The following is a 15,617-nucleotide window of genomic DNA, read 5'->3' as shown; positions in this document are numbered from 1 at the left end:
ATGTGTAAGCCAATAGAAAGCCGTCTTCTTGAAGACTCGCCAATCAGATCTTTACATTTGACTACAAGGCGGTGCTACAATTTCTTTGCAAGGTTTGGTTCCTTGTCACTAGCGGCGGTTGTTTCAACATGGCGGCAGCTGAAAAAAGGAATGTAACATCTGAAATTTGGATGAAGAGTGGTATGGTTATTAATTCATTGTTTTTACTATCAGTCCGCGTAGTGTTGTCCAGCATTCTTCCACGATGAAGTGTCCTATGCACGATCTTTTACAAAACAGTAAGGTACTACTACTTTTTCAATAGCCAAGTATCAAAAGAAAAGACCTAATAAACAACATGAGTTACAGGGAAAGAGGACTACTGTAATTTTGTGTGGGTCTTATTTATACTTTCTTTTTCTCTACATGAAAGAGGTAAAAGAAACACTTCTCATTATATTTCAGTTCAGTTTTACACCCGAGCAAAACACTGTTAAAATAAAAACATGTTATGCTTATTTAATGTTGCCTTTGCCGTTCACAACTAAGAATTGCAGTACAATTTGTAAAGACAGTTTTTTAAATGAATACCTCGTGTTGATTGGATTGTATATATTGGATTGGATTGAAGTATATACTTCACTGGGGCGTCTGTGTTGAAGTTGATATTATTATTGTTTCCCCTTATCGTCAATTTATTAAGCATGCTCTTAATGCACTTAATTTTTATTTGACACAATTAGGCTTCCCTAACAGCTAATACTGCAATCATACGTCATTAGAGTGACATTAGTGACACTTGGGAGCAGAGGGAAGCTTAGCCAGTGCACAGGGAGCACATTTTGGACTCAGGTGTCATGTTCAAGAGAAACTTAACCAGTCGGGTGGTGATCCTTTGGTCACAGGTAGGGCTGGACGATTATAGTCAAAATACTAATCTTGAATCGTTGGATCAATATTGTAATTAAGATTATTAACCATAATTACTCATCATGTCAGGGAATCGTTTTATTGCACTACTCTCCAAACAGTTGTCAGTGCAAAATAAAACTTAATAATTATTTGACAAATAAATGATATGACATAAAATGATATGATGTTTTTCTCCAATTTCAGGAACAGACGAAGCGGTCTCTTGTACAAGTACAAAAAACACCAAGATGCAAGCCAGACGCACCTCTGACTGCAAGATTGACACACCATTCCGGAGAGGTGGCAGAAACCAGAGTTATGTTCAAAATGATCAATGTCGTTCTGATTTTAAAGAAAGTGCATCAGCCTGTGCCAGTGCTTCTGTAACCCCAGAGAACACCCTTTTCCCAACGCTAGGTCCTACATCCCCTCTTTCACAAGTAAGGCTTTTATCATTATTTTTGTCCTATTTTTAAATCGTGTGGATGAACTGAATGTGGAAGTGAACCATGTTTCCTAGGTAATATTTGGAAGTAGCAGTGCACAGAGCCAAGTCAGTCTGAAAGACCTCTGTCCTGAAGACAAACGACGCATTGCAAACCTCATTGAAGAACTAGCCAGGTAATTAGCTGTATGGGATGAATCCCTCAGTGTGTTTAAGTTATTAGGAAATTTAAATGAAATCACTCATGCCTTTCGCTTTCTTGCTTAGCTTTTTCACTGTTTCCTCCCATTTAATTTAATGTATAAATTATGTATTGTCCTGTTTTTTTTCCTAGAGTGAGTGAGGAGAAGGAAGAGTCTGTGAAGCGCCTTAAAGATGAACACGATAATTTTGAAAGCAAAATCCAGCAACTTGAGCAACAGAACTTAGTTATAGCACATGAAAGAGAAAGTATCCTTTCAAATATTATTGACAAAATACCACATCCTCATTCACCACAGATGCCAAACCTGCTTCTTGTGAAGTGAGTTGAATAGAGTTCACTGCCTTAAAATCATCCCTCCATATCTTCTTTGATTTGGAAAAAATGTCTCTTTTATTAGATCCTACAGCAGTATACTCCCGTGGTGACAGATGTACAGTCTGTGACTACAACATTAGGTACATTTACATGTAGTGTAAAACTAAAAAACAATTAGCATTTTCTTTTTGATCGCATATTTAATACAGCCTAATTCTGGCTTCTTGTCTGCTGACATTGTTCTGTTGTAGCTAATGAAGTGTCTGGTGCATGTGTCAATCTCTGCTGCCCGTGACTATTTAGAAAGAAGTCAACAGGGGGCACTGTTGTCTTAGGTAAGGCGTTGTACAGCATGTGCAAATCTTGAATTCCTACAAGAGGCAGACAAATGGGCAGATTCATTTCAATTTCTTGACGCCTGCCAGAGTTGTCTTTTGTAAATGCTTGCAGCTTATTTGCTTTTGTGCACAAAATCAATTTCACGGTTGGAGCAATGGCCCAAACTCGAAAGGATCTATTAAGTTTGGTATTTACTAAGAAGACTATTGTGTGTCTTTTCAATATGTTTTTGTAACCTTTAGTTTGCACATTGGATGTCAGTTCCTCTCCACACATTGAAAGCCAGAATATTCTTTAGTCACTAATTTGAGGCTAACAGCCTTATTATGTTTTGTGCACCCTGCTGTCTTCCTTAAAATTCCACTCAGGTAAACACACAGTAAACCGTTGAGGCTAAATTGATGCAAAATTTGAAGAGTAATTGACCCTGCTGGTAAATTGTATGATTGAAAATGGAAGTGCGTTAAATTAGGATGGCACAGCTCAATTAAACTTGCTCAGGCTTCCAGACTTGGCATTTACACCAAAGTTCGAAACTCCATTAAAAGGTATTTGAGAGAGAAAAATGTTAGGTTCCCAGCACCTCAGGGGGGGGATAACGTAGTCTTTTAAAGTGTGAGCAAGAGTCATGGACGTACTTCTCGGGGATAAGGTTCTGGCACTTCACAGAAAGGTTAAGGAGACACCAAAGGCAAACACACTGAATGAGAGGCTTGTCAAATCTAATTCCATTACGCCTTAGCTTATCTTATCTAACCAAGGTTCAGGGTTGACAGGGTGTAAGAAATGTTGGGGCTATACTTTAGCTCTAAGCCACCAAGGATGAGAGAGAAAAAGTAACCTTGATATTTGGCTGTTCAGCTGACATTTGGAAGTGAAATGAATTAGTTTCAGAAAGAAGCGGTGGTTTTTGTACATTAAAGTATGTTGTTATGTGCGGAGGTCATCGTGGCGATAGCGCTCAACAAAGCACAGCAGGAGCCACGGCTAGAGGAAAGCCAGCCGGAGGCCATGAAGCGATGGGTTGAGCCTCGTTTGGATGTGCCACTCTTCTCAGTGATTACAACTTAAGCTTAGCAATTTCAGTTTAGCAATTAGCAGAAGCCGAGCCGCGATTGGTCGTCACCTGAGCCCTGAGCAGTTGTGATGTCATTTTCAGTCAACGGAAGTGACAAAATGGCCGCCCCCTGAGAAGGGACCGGAGGGAGTTGACATGATTCTGCGTTCAAAGGAATGCGAGAAATGAAAGGGTTGAAAAAGAGTAGTTTGTCGCTTGTGTAAGCAGTTTTGTGTGGAGAGGAAAGAGACATGCAAAAGAAAAAAAAAATGCTCACCTCGGGGTCACCAATTGTGAAGACCCTGACGTGAGCAATAGTAATCTGATTAATATTGTGTTGGTGGAATAAGAATCAAGCAGATTAATCCGTCCATTTTCATGAATTTCAGGGTGCTGTATGTATGTACAAATGCATGTGCGCCCGCGCACACACAAAATATGGCAATACATTTGCTGTTGTGACACCTATCATTTGGACATTGCTGTAACATTTAGGAATGGCTTTTGATTGCACAATAATGTATAACTGAACATTATATAAAACCAAATTATGATATTTGGTGCACTCTATTGTATTGCTTTATCTGGCATCAGTCTTGGGTGTGGGCCGCAGCGTAATTTCGACGCATTGACTTGGATGGTTTCCTCATTACTTTTTATTTATTTTTTTTTTGTCTGTGTGACTTTGATGCACCCATATTTTCCTCAGGTCCAGTTGCATTTACAAGGTTATGCAAGCTGTCAGTTTCAACTAATTCACCATCATTGCTTCCTTACAAACACATTTGTAGGCCTTAATCTCCGCCCCTTTTTGTCCTACACTCCTCTTCAGGCTCAATCTGTTTGATTCTGTGTGCTAAAGTAGGCTTTAGAATTTCCTCTCCCCCTCCTGTGCAAATTTGTTCCTCCTTGAAGTGGATTTCATAATTTCATTTGAGCCTCAGCCTGACAGGGAAGTGAATCATTTTGACAGGCCTCTTCAACCCAAGCCCTTGATTTTGAGTATTTTGGGAGCAGGGGGGAGGAGTAAGTCATTGTTGGCAATTTGCAACTGTGATGCAAACCGCGGGCCTGTCGAGTACTGTACTTGGCCCTTGGCTGATGTCCAAGGATGTGGAGAACGCCTGTTTTTCTAGCATCTGTCTAGCAGAAGTGGAATCTTGTTAGTATTGCTCTTTTTGGATCAAATTGCCTATAGTGCTTGTTGTCTAGGGCCTGCATGTCCCTGTCACCATATTAGCATGCTTTAGCTTCATGGACAGCGATAGGATTCTGGTTGTCCATTGTGTACTTTTGTTTGTTGTCTCTCATCCGACTGTTTGTATTCTATGTGATGCGCCGTCTTGTATATTTATGTCACGGGGGACAATTTGTCCTTAAGGGTAAGAAATCACAGCAAATGATATTGTATTCTAATGTTTTGACATATGAACAGCATGCATTTCGCAACACACAACACACTCAATCTCGGCCCATGGTGAGCGTGTAGCTGTGTACGCATAATCAGCATCTCCCCTGCAAGACCCTTCCTTATTCATGCTGCATAAATAGACCTCCCAGCTATGGTTTACATGATGTGATGTCCTTGTGATGTCCTTTCGTCGAGCAAGACTTCCATAGACATTATCAGTACGGGGAGGGGGCGGGGGGCGTAGTTAGATGGAGGCTTCAATCAATGTGTTTCCTCACATTTCTCAGTGTTTATGGAAGCTGCTGCATTGCATTTGTCTTGTGTCTGCTCCTCAATTCAAAGTTGTCCCCCCCCCTCTCTTTCCTTTCCCTCCGTTTCATTTCCTCAGCCTGATTGAAGTCCTCTAACAACCAAAGTGTTTCCTTATGGAGTGCTCCGCCAACTATTTCTTCAATACGACTCTACTTTGAACTTTGATTTCCTCTTAATATCTGGGCTCTTTTTTTTTTTTTTTTTTTTTTTTACTTAAACGGATGCTGAGAAACTCATCAGCTGGGGTAGCAGGGCCACCATCATAAAAATATATGGCCTGGAGGAAACACACTTTATGGTCAGCTTGGGCGGGAGTGTGTGTGCACGACTTGCTTTTATTGTAGCGTTTGTGTGGGAGTGTTAGTGCAGGTGGGGAAATTGTGCTCTCGTGCATCAGTGTGTTTGTGCGCGTGTGTGTCCTAGAAAGTCAGAGTAAGACGGAGGTTGATTATTGAATATGTATGAGTTTGTCTGTGTGTCTCATACTCATTATCTTTGTATGTGCTGGTGTGGTGCGATGGTGCTACTGTCATTAGTGGGCTCCTGGGGCGCAGCAGTAGTTCCGCTCCAGATTAGTTTTCTTGTATCTGCCAACTCTCTGTCTGGCGGAGAGCCGATTATGGCGCTGCCCAGCTCAGCTCAGCGCAGCATGGATCGAACCAGATGGTTGAAAATTCTGTGCAAGAACACAAACTCTGATTTTTCTGGCCCCTTTTTTTTTTTTTTTCTCCATCTTTCTGTACTTTGCCGGTCAAGCATGTAACTGTTTGTCGAAACAGTAGTGTAATATCAGTTCAGTTTTTCCCTACAAAAGTGACTAATCTGCATAGAGTGACCTTTTAAAAGAGGCATTTTTAAAAGCAACGCCGGCGCGGCGGTTAAACAGACTTTTTATGATGCCGTCCTTACCTTTTCATCAGGTATGTAAAAGCCAATGTTGGTTTTTGACCCCATCCTCAAACGCAAAGTCTTATCCCCTTCGGTGACCACGCTTATGTTTGATTGCGCTCTGTCTTTCCCTTAACCACTTGTGCGCCAGGCCTTCAGCAGCAGTACAGGGAGTGTCAGGAGCTCCTCGGGCTCTACCAACAATACCTTACTCAGCAACAAATGAAGCTCAACCAGTCCATCGCTGAGCTTAGCCAGGCACAAGCTCACTATGAGGTATGCTACATATCGACGCAGTGTGCTGCTAAAGGCTTCATCGAGACCCCATGCAACAGCTCGTTTATGGCTAAGTGCCCAAATAATGCATATCAATTGACTGTAGAAGTCCCCTGAAGTCACTCGGTTCGATATGATTACACCACAGTAAAACTCTCTCAAGGTCACACTTGAGAAGGGAAGACACTCTTCAGCCTAAGCATCTGGAGATAGAATAGATGACACGGCCAACCTCATTGTCCCACTGTGGCTCTGAATAATGGGTGTTTGCCTGCTCCCTGACCCTTAGCAAATGAGTCACTCTCTCCCTTCCCCAGTCAACTCTAAGATGGGCTTTTCCTCCTTATGTTTATCTCATAATGTGCCTGACCTTGGTTTACCTGCCAGTAATGCTCAGTTGAAAATTGGCCTCTTAATCTTGCCGCCTCTGTCAGGTCTAAACAGGAATACGGTAAGCGTAATAGCACGGTGCGCGTCATTGTAATTACGTGCACTGAAAGAAAACCGACTCGACGCATGCATGTGCGGAACATTTTTAAGCGCGCATCCGCGCAAATTGAGCGAATCGTTCGTAATTCAGCTTTTCACTTTTGGCCAGCCGTATATTATGCTCGATGGGTTATAAAACCGCCTTGTCTGTTGGCTGAAACACTCCATGCATTTTTTTGGAAGCCTCCTAAGTTGGTCAAAAGGCATTCGTTATTTTTCTTGTGTGTCCAGGTGCTGAGCAGTGAAGAAGCCATTAGTGAAACTACTAGCCAGGCTAATGGCCTACTGTTTGACGGCTCATACCTCAGTCTTGCTGCTACCCAAACACATCAACCTCGAGTGCACAGGAGAAGTAGCGGAAGAAGAAGAGCCTCGCAAGCTGTCAGTGTTCCTACACCCGCTTCCTATTTTAGGAAGAACTGTCCAGCTGATTCTCGTGAGCAAATCAAGGAGCATCGGATTCAGACAGGAGAATTCGGTTCGCAACACTGTCAAGGAGCTTTCCAAGACAGTGGCCGTGTCACCCAGCAACGTAGAACAAATGGCCATTCCCCTGAGAAAAGTCACGAGAGCAACTTTAGCCAAAGGTACGGTTGTTCCAAAACTGCATACCCACGCTATGTTCAATCCTTCCAAATTTTAAAGATGTCAAGGTGACACTTTTTTTAAAAAAAGATCAAATATCTCTTATCAAACTAGTAATACATTGTTTTCCATCCAGACCCAACGGAGAGAATGACTTGGCCACTGAGAAGAAGGACGCTATGACCATCCCTCCACTGGGTTGTAGCGACTGGGAGGAGAAGAGCCACCAGCTGCTGCTGCAGAAGATGCAGCTGGAGATGGAGAGAGAGAAGCTGCAGACACGTCTGGCTGATCAGGAGGAGCGGCTCAGCAGACAGAATCAGCAGCTGTGCCAATCACGTCTTGACTGCAAAAGGTAGTTTCCAAAAACCTGTAAAAAAAAAAAAGTTCCCTGTCATAGTACACAAAAGTTATTATACTTCTTAAAAAACACACATTGATGAATCATTGTCTGTCAGAAAAAGTGGTCTTTGTTCACAATTTTCTGTCATTATGGTAAATGAAATTTGATATATCAAAAGCACCAGAAGTATCGGTACTCTGTGTTGTGAGTACTCAGAGTGAATACTCGTTCTGGTATTGATCTGAAAAAAAAAAAAAAGTGGTATCGACCAACCATCGTTAGAGCATAATGCTCTGTGGCAGAACATCAGTTCTTAGTTTCTATTTATTCTCATGTTAGGTTTCAAGAAGCACGTCAACCTAAACTCAGCAGCTCATTCGCGAACAATCAAATGCCACAGCCAGACCCCCCTCACGGCCAAGATTTCCCGTCCAGGTAACCAAAGTAACTGAATAAGATACACCTGACCATGAAAGTCATTCACAGAATTAAATCACTGACTTCCGGTTTATGAAAATTGCTGATGATGTCTGATGTCTTGCGTGTGTGTGGCAGAGAGAATCCTCCTGCACAACAAAGCTTGCATGACAACTGCTCACAAACTGCCCCGCTGGACAAAAATCGTCACTTAAGTGGTGAGTTGCAATTTTTGGCAGTTAATGTAAAACGTCACGTTGAGACTTGTCACGAACCTGACATGCCACATTAGTTATAGTTTCTTTCACCAATTTGTTTGAGGTAGAGCTAATAGAAATTGCTTGGAAAAGGGTCAGGACAAGTAAAACTTGGAAGGTGACTGAACAAATGTTCTGGCTGTTATGTTTTTAAGGGCCAATCAGATCAACAAATAGGTGGCACCACTGCCAAATAGTAATTTACATAGTGCTAGCTTGACAAGCAGCCAGCTATTTTGTGTCAAAGCCAGTCAGGAAAAGAGTGAAAACATCCATGTCATCAAGAAGAGCTTTCAGCACTCTTATTTGCTCTTCTGTTAATGAAACGGTGTTCTGATAAAATTGCTGCTGTGTCATAGTCGCCCATTGTTTAGAAGCATGCAGTTTTACTTTCCTGTCATCGGAGACATAAGGGCTAAAGCCACTAGTACCTATTTGCTGCATCTCCTCATTGGTGAGCCCCTCAGGCGATGTTGTTGTCAATCTTCTTGTCCATGCAAATACATACTGTGTTGCTTCCCAACACCGTTGTCATACTATACATTTCTCAACAGATGCTACAGTGCAATCAACTAAGGACACAGCCACATCCCCTGTCGAGTTCCCAGCGAGCCCTGTGGAGATCACCATGGGACCTGTGACTCAAAAGACATCGGAAAATCGGTAACCTTTCTACTGGACCATACAATTTGCACACAGACAAATTAACGAACAGAAACGTAAAATTGACCCTAAAAAAACACCCAAAACATTTTCATAGTCAGACTTAATGCATGTGTGTTAGGGATGTCACAATATCGGCAATATCGTGATACCGCGATATTAAAAATTGCCACAATATATCGTCGTCGTCATGTCACGATAGCAATAGCAGCAAATCTGTTTAAAAGCCCTGTTTAAAAGTTGTTTTCCATTTGTGCAGTTGCAGCACCCTCTGGTGGTTAAGTTGATCCGTGAAATTTAATTTGAGTCCATCTATATGTAAGACCCACGCTAATCGCCAATAGCAGCCCATGTCTGGCCAAGCCTATTTCTTTGTGAATGCTGTTATTATGTACAAAAACAGAATATTGTGGTGTTTTTGTTGTTGGTTTTTTTAACATACCGCGAGGTTCATATTGTGATATTATTGTAGGGTGACATTTGGATATCGTGACATCCCTAATGTGTGGCTTTACATTGGCTAATATGGCTTCCTCCCAAGTGAAAACTCCAAATTGCCTCTTGCCTAAAATATTGGATAGGGTCCAGATGGTTGGATGGGTGTTCGGATCATAGTTAGTTGTATCTTTCTAGAAATGTACGATTGCATAAAAAAAATCCTTTTTGTGATTTTTGCTGCAAAACTGCAGTCTAGAAAACTACTTGATGGAATATGAGCTGGAATTGTTCTACTCTTTTGTTTGGCTGTTTACTAGTATATTGAATGAGTCAAGATAAAAGGTTATGCAAAATGGAAGAGAAATTAACATGAGATTGGTGAGGTAATGTATGACTTAAGACATAATTCATAGGTGACACTTTCCTCGAGCGACTGTATGATCTGTATAAACCTTCAACGCTCTCCCAGGAACTACTGTATATTGTAGGACATGACTGATGTGGATTTTTTGTGGCAGATGCAGATTTTTGCCAGAAAAAAATGCGGATTACCGATTAATCGGCCAATTCATTAAAAAATGCATAATGTAACGGCTTTAAATGGTTGGAGTACATAAAGGTCAAAACAACTCGCAAATGTCGGCCATTTGGTCGATTACATTTGAAGGGTTATAATCAGCTGATTTAATTGGTCGGGCCCGATTATGTTGTATTTCAGAAAAGGCTGGTATCACACTTTAAACTGGGTTTTGCAGACTTTCCGTTTTCCATGGTAAATTATGACACGTCTTAGTTGAGTTAACTTTTTGCCTGTGAGATGCTAAATGAAGCTTTTACGGGGCTAGCTAGCACTGCGGCCAGCCTGTCAGGAGACATGCTGCGTTCCATTAGTCCGCCTGGCAGGGACCTTGCAGCAGGTGTAATTGAACAGACTTCTGGATGCACACACCACTCTCCCTCCTTTCCCCGCAACAGTAATGAGACAGAGAAAGCAAGCAGCAGCAATGTTAAAAGAAAGTTTGATGGGGGTTGAGAGTGAGCATTGCACAAAAAGAAAATTTGAAACGGTTGTAAGATGGATCCAAATGAAAAATTTGTGAAAGGTCTAAATGAGGATATTGAGGGCCGGTGCCATTCACACCAAAAGTTGTTTTTTTTCTTTGAATTCATGCATTGTTTTGTGTGAGAATATTGAAAGCAGTGCTGCTCATGTTGTTGTTTTTTAATTTGTATTTGTATCTTTGTATTTCTTTGTAAAAAAAAAAAAAAAGATCTTAATGACCGTGCTAGATCTTAAGAGATACACGAGCTGCTGCGTTTGATGTTCTTCAAAACAAACAAGGATAAGGTTAACACTACTCAGAAAAAATCTTAATACATTTCCAAGGACATCGACTTCCATTCCAGTCACAAATTCCAGTCTGTATGTATTTTGTATTTAGAGATCCGTGCCATGATTGGTGGGGCGCAAACATCTTGGTGGCCGGGCGTTGGCCCTTTCATAGCAGCGGGTGTGATCGTTGCCCTCATGTTATTGCAACTTGCAGCATGGCCCCGATTTTTGTGACACTGCTCGGTGAAAGGAGCAAGTAAATACGTTGAGACCATTCATTTTACGCGGCGCATGAAGCTACTTTACCCGGCAACACCTCTGTGCCGTCTGATTTTAAACCGTTCGGTCTTGATGTGCAAAACTGCCAAACAAAGCTCAGGTTAGCATGAAGTGACCTTATTAATCCTTTCATGAATCCTGTGCCAGTTAGTAATGAGACAGTTCCATCTCATCTCCATCTTGGCTGCCATTACACGCATGCTATTGATTGGTTGGGAAATTGACATGCGGGATATATGCTTTGGCCATTACACTTTTTTTCCCTCCTATCTTACTGTTTGGACTGCAAATGAATAAGGGCACCAGGGTGAGACGGCTATCTTTAATGAAAGCGTGCAGTGAGAGTTACAAGCGAGGAGGCACGCAGAGAAGTGTGGACATATTTCAAACTAAATGGGAGGATGCAAAGAATGAATTAAATCAGTTTTATTGTACTTACAATATGTAAGTATTGGGGGGCAGGCATGCAATTTGTTGTAACAGTTCTAAAGTTGTCCCTGTGCTTTGTGAGGGCTTTCTCCCACATTGCAAAAGCATAGTTTCATTGATGTCTGTCATAAAAATGTCATTGTCATAAAGAATACAACAAAAGTAGCAATTGTACAATTGTAAACTGTCATACAAGTGTAACAAGAAGCCAACCAATGCATCATTCAACTATATAAAACAAAATTAGACTATAGGTGCATTCAAATTAGCACCCTTTAGTCTGGTTCAATCGAAATGATGTTTTTTTTTTTTTTTGGGGTTAGTTTTCTGTTGCAGCACGTGCGCAGTCATGTAACAGCATTAGTCCATGAGAGCAGCACGTTGTCTTTTCACCGCAAATGAAGATGATGTGCTCAAGTCTGTTTTTTACACTGCATTTGGCTTTTTGCCGGTGCATTGTAGCTTGATGGATTATTATTAATTTTCAACCCAGTGCTCAATTTTGTTTATTTGTGCTGCTTTATTCTGCAAGGCTCTTCAAAAAACCTACCTTTTTACTTTCTTGTGACCACTAAGAGAATTGGGCAATATCACTTTTATTTTTTATTTATTTATTTTTTTTGTGAACCCAAAAGTAACCAAGTGTATGTTCTATTCTTTTATTATTGATATGGTCGTTTAGCCAAATTCTACTGAGCATCCTGGACAGACACATGTGCTGTGCGCTGACTATATTGACTGACAGAACATCTGTTCCTGCCCATGCAGATTTTTTTTTTTCCCCCCAAGAACAGTGACAGATTTTCTCTTCCCTTGAGATATATTAATATCTGGATGCACCTCCGAAGTATAAAGTCACAGTCTCCGAAGCCCTCTGAATCGCTACTGGCATTCTTTTCTGCCTTATGCCACCCCTTCGCCCCACCCTCGCTCCCGCACCGCTCTGACCAAACTGTAACGCCCAACACCCCCCCCCCCCCACGCCTTGTTATAGATTGTGACCGCCGTTAAGTGATGCATTATTCATTACCAGCATGTCATTTGTTGATGGATGACTGTTTGAGAGCCCTGTCCGTTAAATAAATCAACAAATAAAAATGCAAATTCTCACATTTTGCGAGACGGAACCGAGCCAAAGTCCCTCCTCCCATGTTCCCTCTCTGCCTTCCTCTGTATCCACAAAGCTGCATTTGCTTTCCATCTCCCAATTTCTCTCTCTCTCTTTCCCTTGGCCAGTCACTCTCACTTTTGCTCACTCTCTCCTGCGCCTGTTGACAGGCAGGAAACCAAATGAGGAAAATACATTAACTTACTTGAGGTTATGTCTCTCGCTGTATTTTTTTTTGCTTTTGTTTAAGAAATGTTTTTATTTTTACAGTTATCCTGCCTCAGCTGACTTGACCCTCATAAGCTTTCTCCACTGTCACTCAAACATGTTCACACTTGAGTTCAATTTTCGAGAAAAAGTTTCAAGGCTTTTGGGGTACTTCCTAACCAAGGAAATGAAATGGCTTTCACAAATGAGTAGGAGCTTGTGTGGTCAGTCCACCTAACCGGCCATATACAGTACCACCATGTAAGAGGTGACTTGAGTTAGGCCGTTGTTGAAATAAAATCATCTAGATCAGGATTTACTATCAAATGTATTCCGGCACTTTAAAAATGTAACTGATTCCAGATTATTTTATTTTTTGCAACCACTAAAAGACAGCACTCTCCAATGCAAAATAGTGCCAACAAAAACATTATGATGGTGATATTCTAAATGACAACAGATTTTAGTTTGGGTTTCTATAATAAATATGCATCTAATGGATTAATTAACCTTTACCGATTCTGTTAAAAAAAAAAAAAAAGTAGTCGTAAAGAAAGCCAAGTCTTTTCAATTAGGTTAATCATATCTCAAATGCCAAACTAAATACAGCACTCAAGTAAATAACAATGCTGACAGATTGGATTGGATAGTTTATGTACGGACAATAGTTCAGGTTTCTTTTTTGTGCAATGTAGTTCTCGTACAAATGTCTTCTTTTGCATACTATTTTTTTAAATTTACTATAGCTTAGCAACTAGCATATCTTGGCCATCTTCTTTTATTACTACTCACCCGCCTTTCTTGATAATGCTACTTAGAGAAATGTAGCTTTTTCATTGCCACTGATGATTAGCGACTTATGCTATGTTGACACCACCAGATGCAAAGCCAACTTTCCTCTCTGCGGCTCCACATCACTTTTAGCCATTTTGGCTAGCCAGCATTAGCTGGCAGGTAACTGGAGAGTGTGCACCAGGCGTTTTCCGACATGATCAGTGTAAAACAGCAAGGTGATTGTAATGTCAAATGTTAAAACAACACACACATGATAACACTCGACCTTTTGATTCCAAGTGACTAGCGTATGGCAGCTTGCAAATAAGTGCTTATTTTATGCGTGTTACTTTGCGGGCTACCGGTGCACGAAAAAGCAACAGAGACAAGTGAAGCGTGGGAATGACATGGTAATTTTAGTCGACGGAAGAATGCAAATGAAATGACAATTTAAAAAACAAAAAAAAAAAACAACAATTTTTCTCCTTTCTCTGTGGCCCGCTACTAAGTGATCCACGGCGCGGTGTTTGGGGACGGCAGAACAAGTGCATGCCAAACGCGGCGCTCACCTAGGGGAGCCGTGCGCAGCACTGCATGTGATGCAAATGGATGCGGCTTTAAACGAGCAGAGAATTATGTTAGCAACTTCAGTGGAGCATGCTTTGAAGAATTCATGTTTTGTATTTGGAATGGTTGTCCTTCCAGTGTGTATACGTTGAATAATTTATCAAGCCAGACAGACTGAGGGATTGAATCTCTATTAGCCTAATCTTCTTTGTTTTGGTTTATTCATTTCACTGCACATTCCCTCATTTCTATTCCAGGCAACAAGGCACCAGGTTCTCTTAGTCTTTGTCCCTCTCATACCTACAAGAAACTGTGTACCTCTGTTGGAGCGCGCCAGTGGTTTTGGCTTGTTAAAGCCGCTTGTTAGGGATCAGTCCATAATTCAGCAAGCAATATTGTCATTTGCTTTGATATTAATGGCGTTAACAAGCAGAAGGTAGTTGGCAATGTTTTAGCGCACACTCCCCATGTATATTTGGCCATTTACGTTTCTGGTGCTGGTACCTCAGCTTGCTCACATTTTGAGTTTCAGGTTATGTTGCTGAGCAATCTGGCTCTGCGTGTGATCTTTTCCTGTTGTTTGTGCAGTGATGGCGCAGTCCACAGGAATCTGTCAGGCTCTGTTTTAAATAGAGTTGTGCCCACGAATTGCCGTCGCAGAAAGAAAGTACTGTACTTTTAATCAAATAATAGCAACATTCCTTTTTTTTCCCCCACCCAGGTTGGACTACTCTGTGGTTGAATTGTTGGATGAGTTTAGTCCCATTGCAGCACATGAGCAATGCAAACCATCATCCTGGAGGCTCAAATCATCGCAACGTGGACCAGCCCTCACGACACCCAAACCAATCTGCCGAAGTCTGCGTACCCCCGTGGTGCCTTATCGTCTGGATTGCCAGCAGGATTTGGAAGAAAGCCAAATATTGGAGGATATTTTCTTTATTTGCTGACAAGAAAAAGGGAAAAATGGAAAGTTGTACTTGCTTGATTTCGGCTTAGTTGTCTTAAACTGATTTTTTTTTTTTTTCCAATTTGAGATCAGTGTGTTTTTAAGTGAACTCGTCATATATTTTCAATACAAATAAATCATGTTTTGGGTATGTTTTCTTTTTTCTTTCACATCTTGCTTCTGCAGGTATAGTTAGCTACCAAGTATACATTGGTGCCTTGAGATATGAGTACGTTTTTCTAGATACGAGCTGTAGTTTTTAGATTTTTTTTATTTTTTTGCTTTGATTTGGAATTAAAACTGAACTCAACTCGCTTCAAAACAAGCAGCAGTTAGTTTTTCAGAAAAGGGGTGTCAAGCTGTTAAATGCCACGCCTCGCTAAAGTTTACTGACAAAATATACACTAAAGAATAACACTAAAACAACCATACAGCTTTTCCTTATGCCATCTTAAACATTGGAGTGTTTTCCTTATCAATAAACACATTTTGTTACATTTTTCTGGGGGAAGCTGACACGGATTAATGATATTTCTACTCATCTCAGTGGGGAAGACGATTTAAGAATGCCCATGTTTTGAGTTAAGAGTGTGGTCAGGGAACAAATGAAACCTGTATCTCAGGGCACCACTGTTGATTA

General features: G+C 41.1%; 1 protein-coding gene across 2 annotated transcripts; it reads left to right on the top strand.

Moving 5' to 3' along the window:
* Positions 1-86: 86 nt before the first annotated feature.
* Positions 87-15,128, top strand: kiaa1328 (KIAA1328 ortholog). 2 transcript variants are annotated; one of them, XM_086041867.1, is made up of 11 exons: positions 87-180; positions 1,096-1,331; positions 1,412-1,512; positions 1,671-1,786; positions 6,015-6,139; positions 6,860-7,215; positions 7,350-7,568; positions 7,896-7,991; positions 8,112-8,191; positions 8,785-8,893; positions 14,750-15,128. In XM_086041867.1, exons 1-11 carry the CDS (start codon positions 129-131, stop codon positions 14,976-14,978), a joined length of 1,719 nt encoding a protein of 572 aa, XP_085897993.1. In that variant the 5' UTR covers positions 87-128; the 3' UTR covers positions 14,979-15,128. The 2 variants fall into 2 exon arrangements, with proteins under 2 accessions (XP_085897993.1, XP_085897995.1); XM_086041869.1 differs by having other exon boundaries at positions 139-283.
* Positions 15,129-15,617: the final 489 nt, after the last annotated feature.

This window comes from Filicampus tigris, chromosome 9, assembly GCF_054856515.1.
Source record: "Filicampus tigris isolate MCC_2025a chromosome 9, RoL_Ftig_1.0, whole genome shotgun sequence".
Classification (NCBI taxonomy): domain Eukaryota; kingdom Metazoa; phylum Chordata; class Actinopteri; order Syngnathiformes; family Syngnathidae; genus Filicampus; species Filicampus tigris.
This window is presented reverse-complemented; position numbering and strand designations above follow the sequence as displayed.

Bases quoted from the DNA above. Each gene is read 5' to 3' on its own strand.
- kiaa1328 (XM_086041867.1), top strand. From the start codon at position 129: ATGGCGGCAGCTGAAAAAAGGAATGTAACATCTGAAATTTGGATGAAG. The intron at 1,513-1,670 runs GTAATTAGCTGT...TTTTTTTCCTAG, and splicing joins CTCATTGAAGAACTAGCCAG to AGTGAGTGAGGAGAAGGAAG. The intron at 1,787-6,014 runs GTATCCTTTCAA...CTTGTGCGCCAG, and splicing joins TATAGCACATGAAAGAGAAA to GCCTTCAGCAGCAGTACAGG.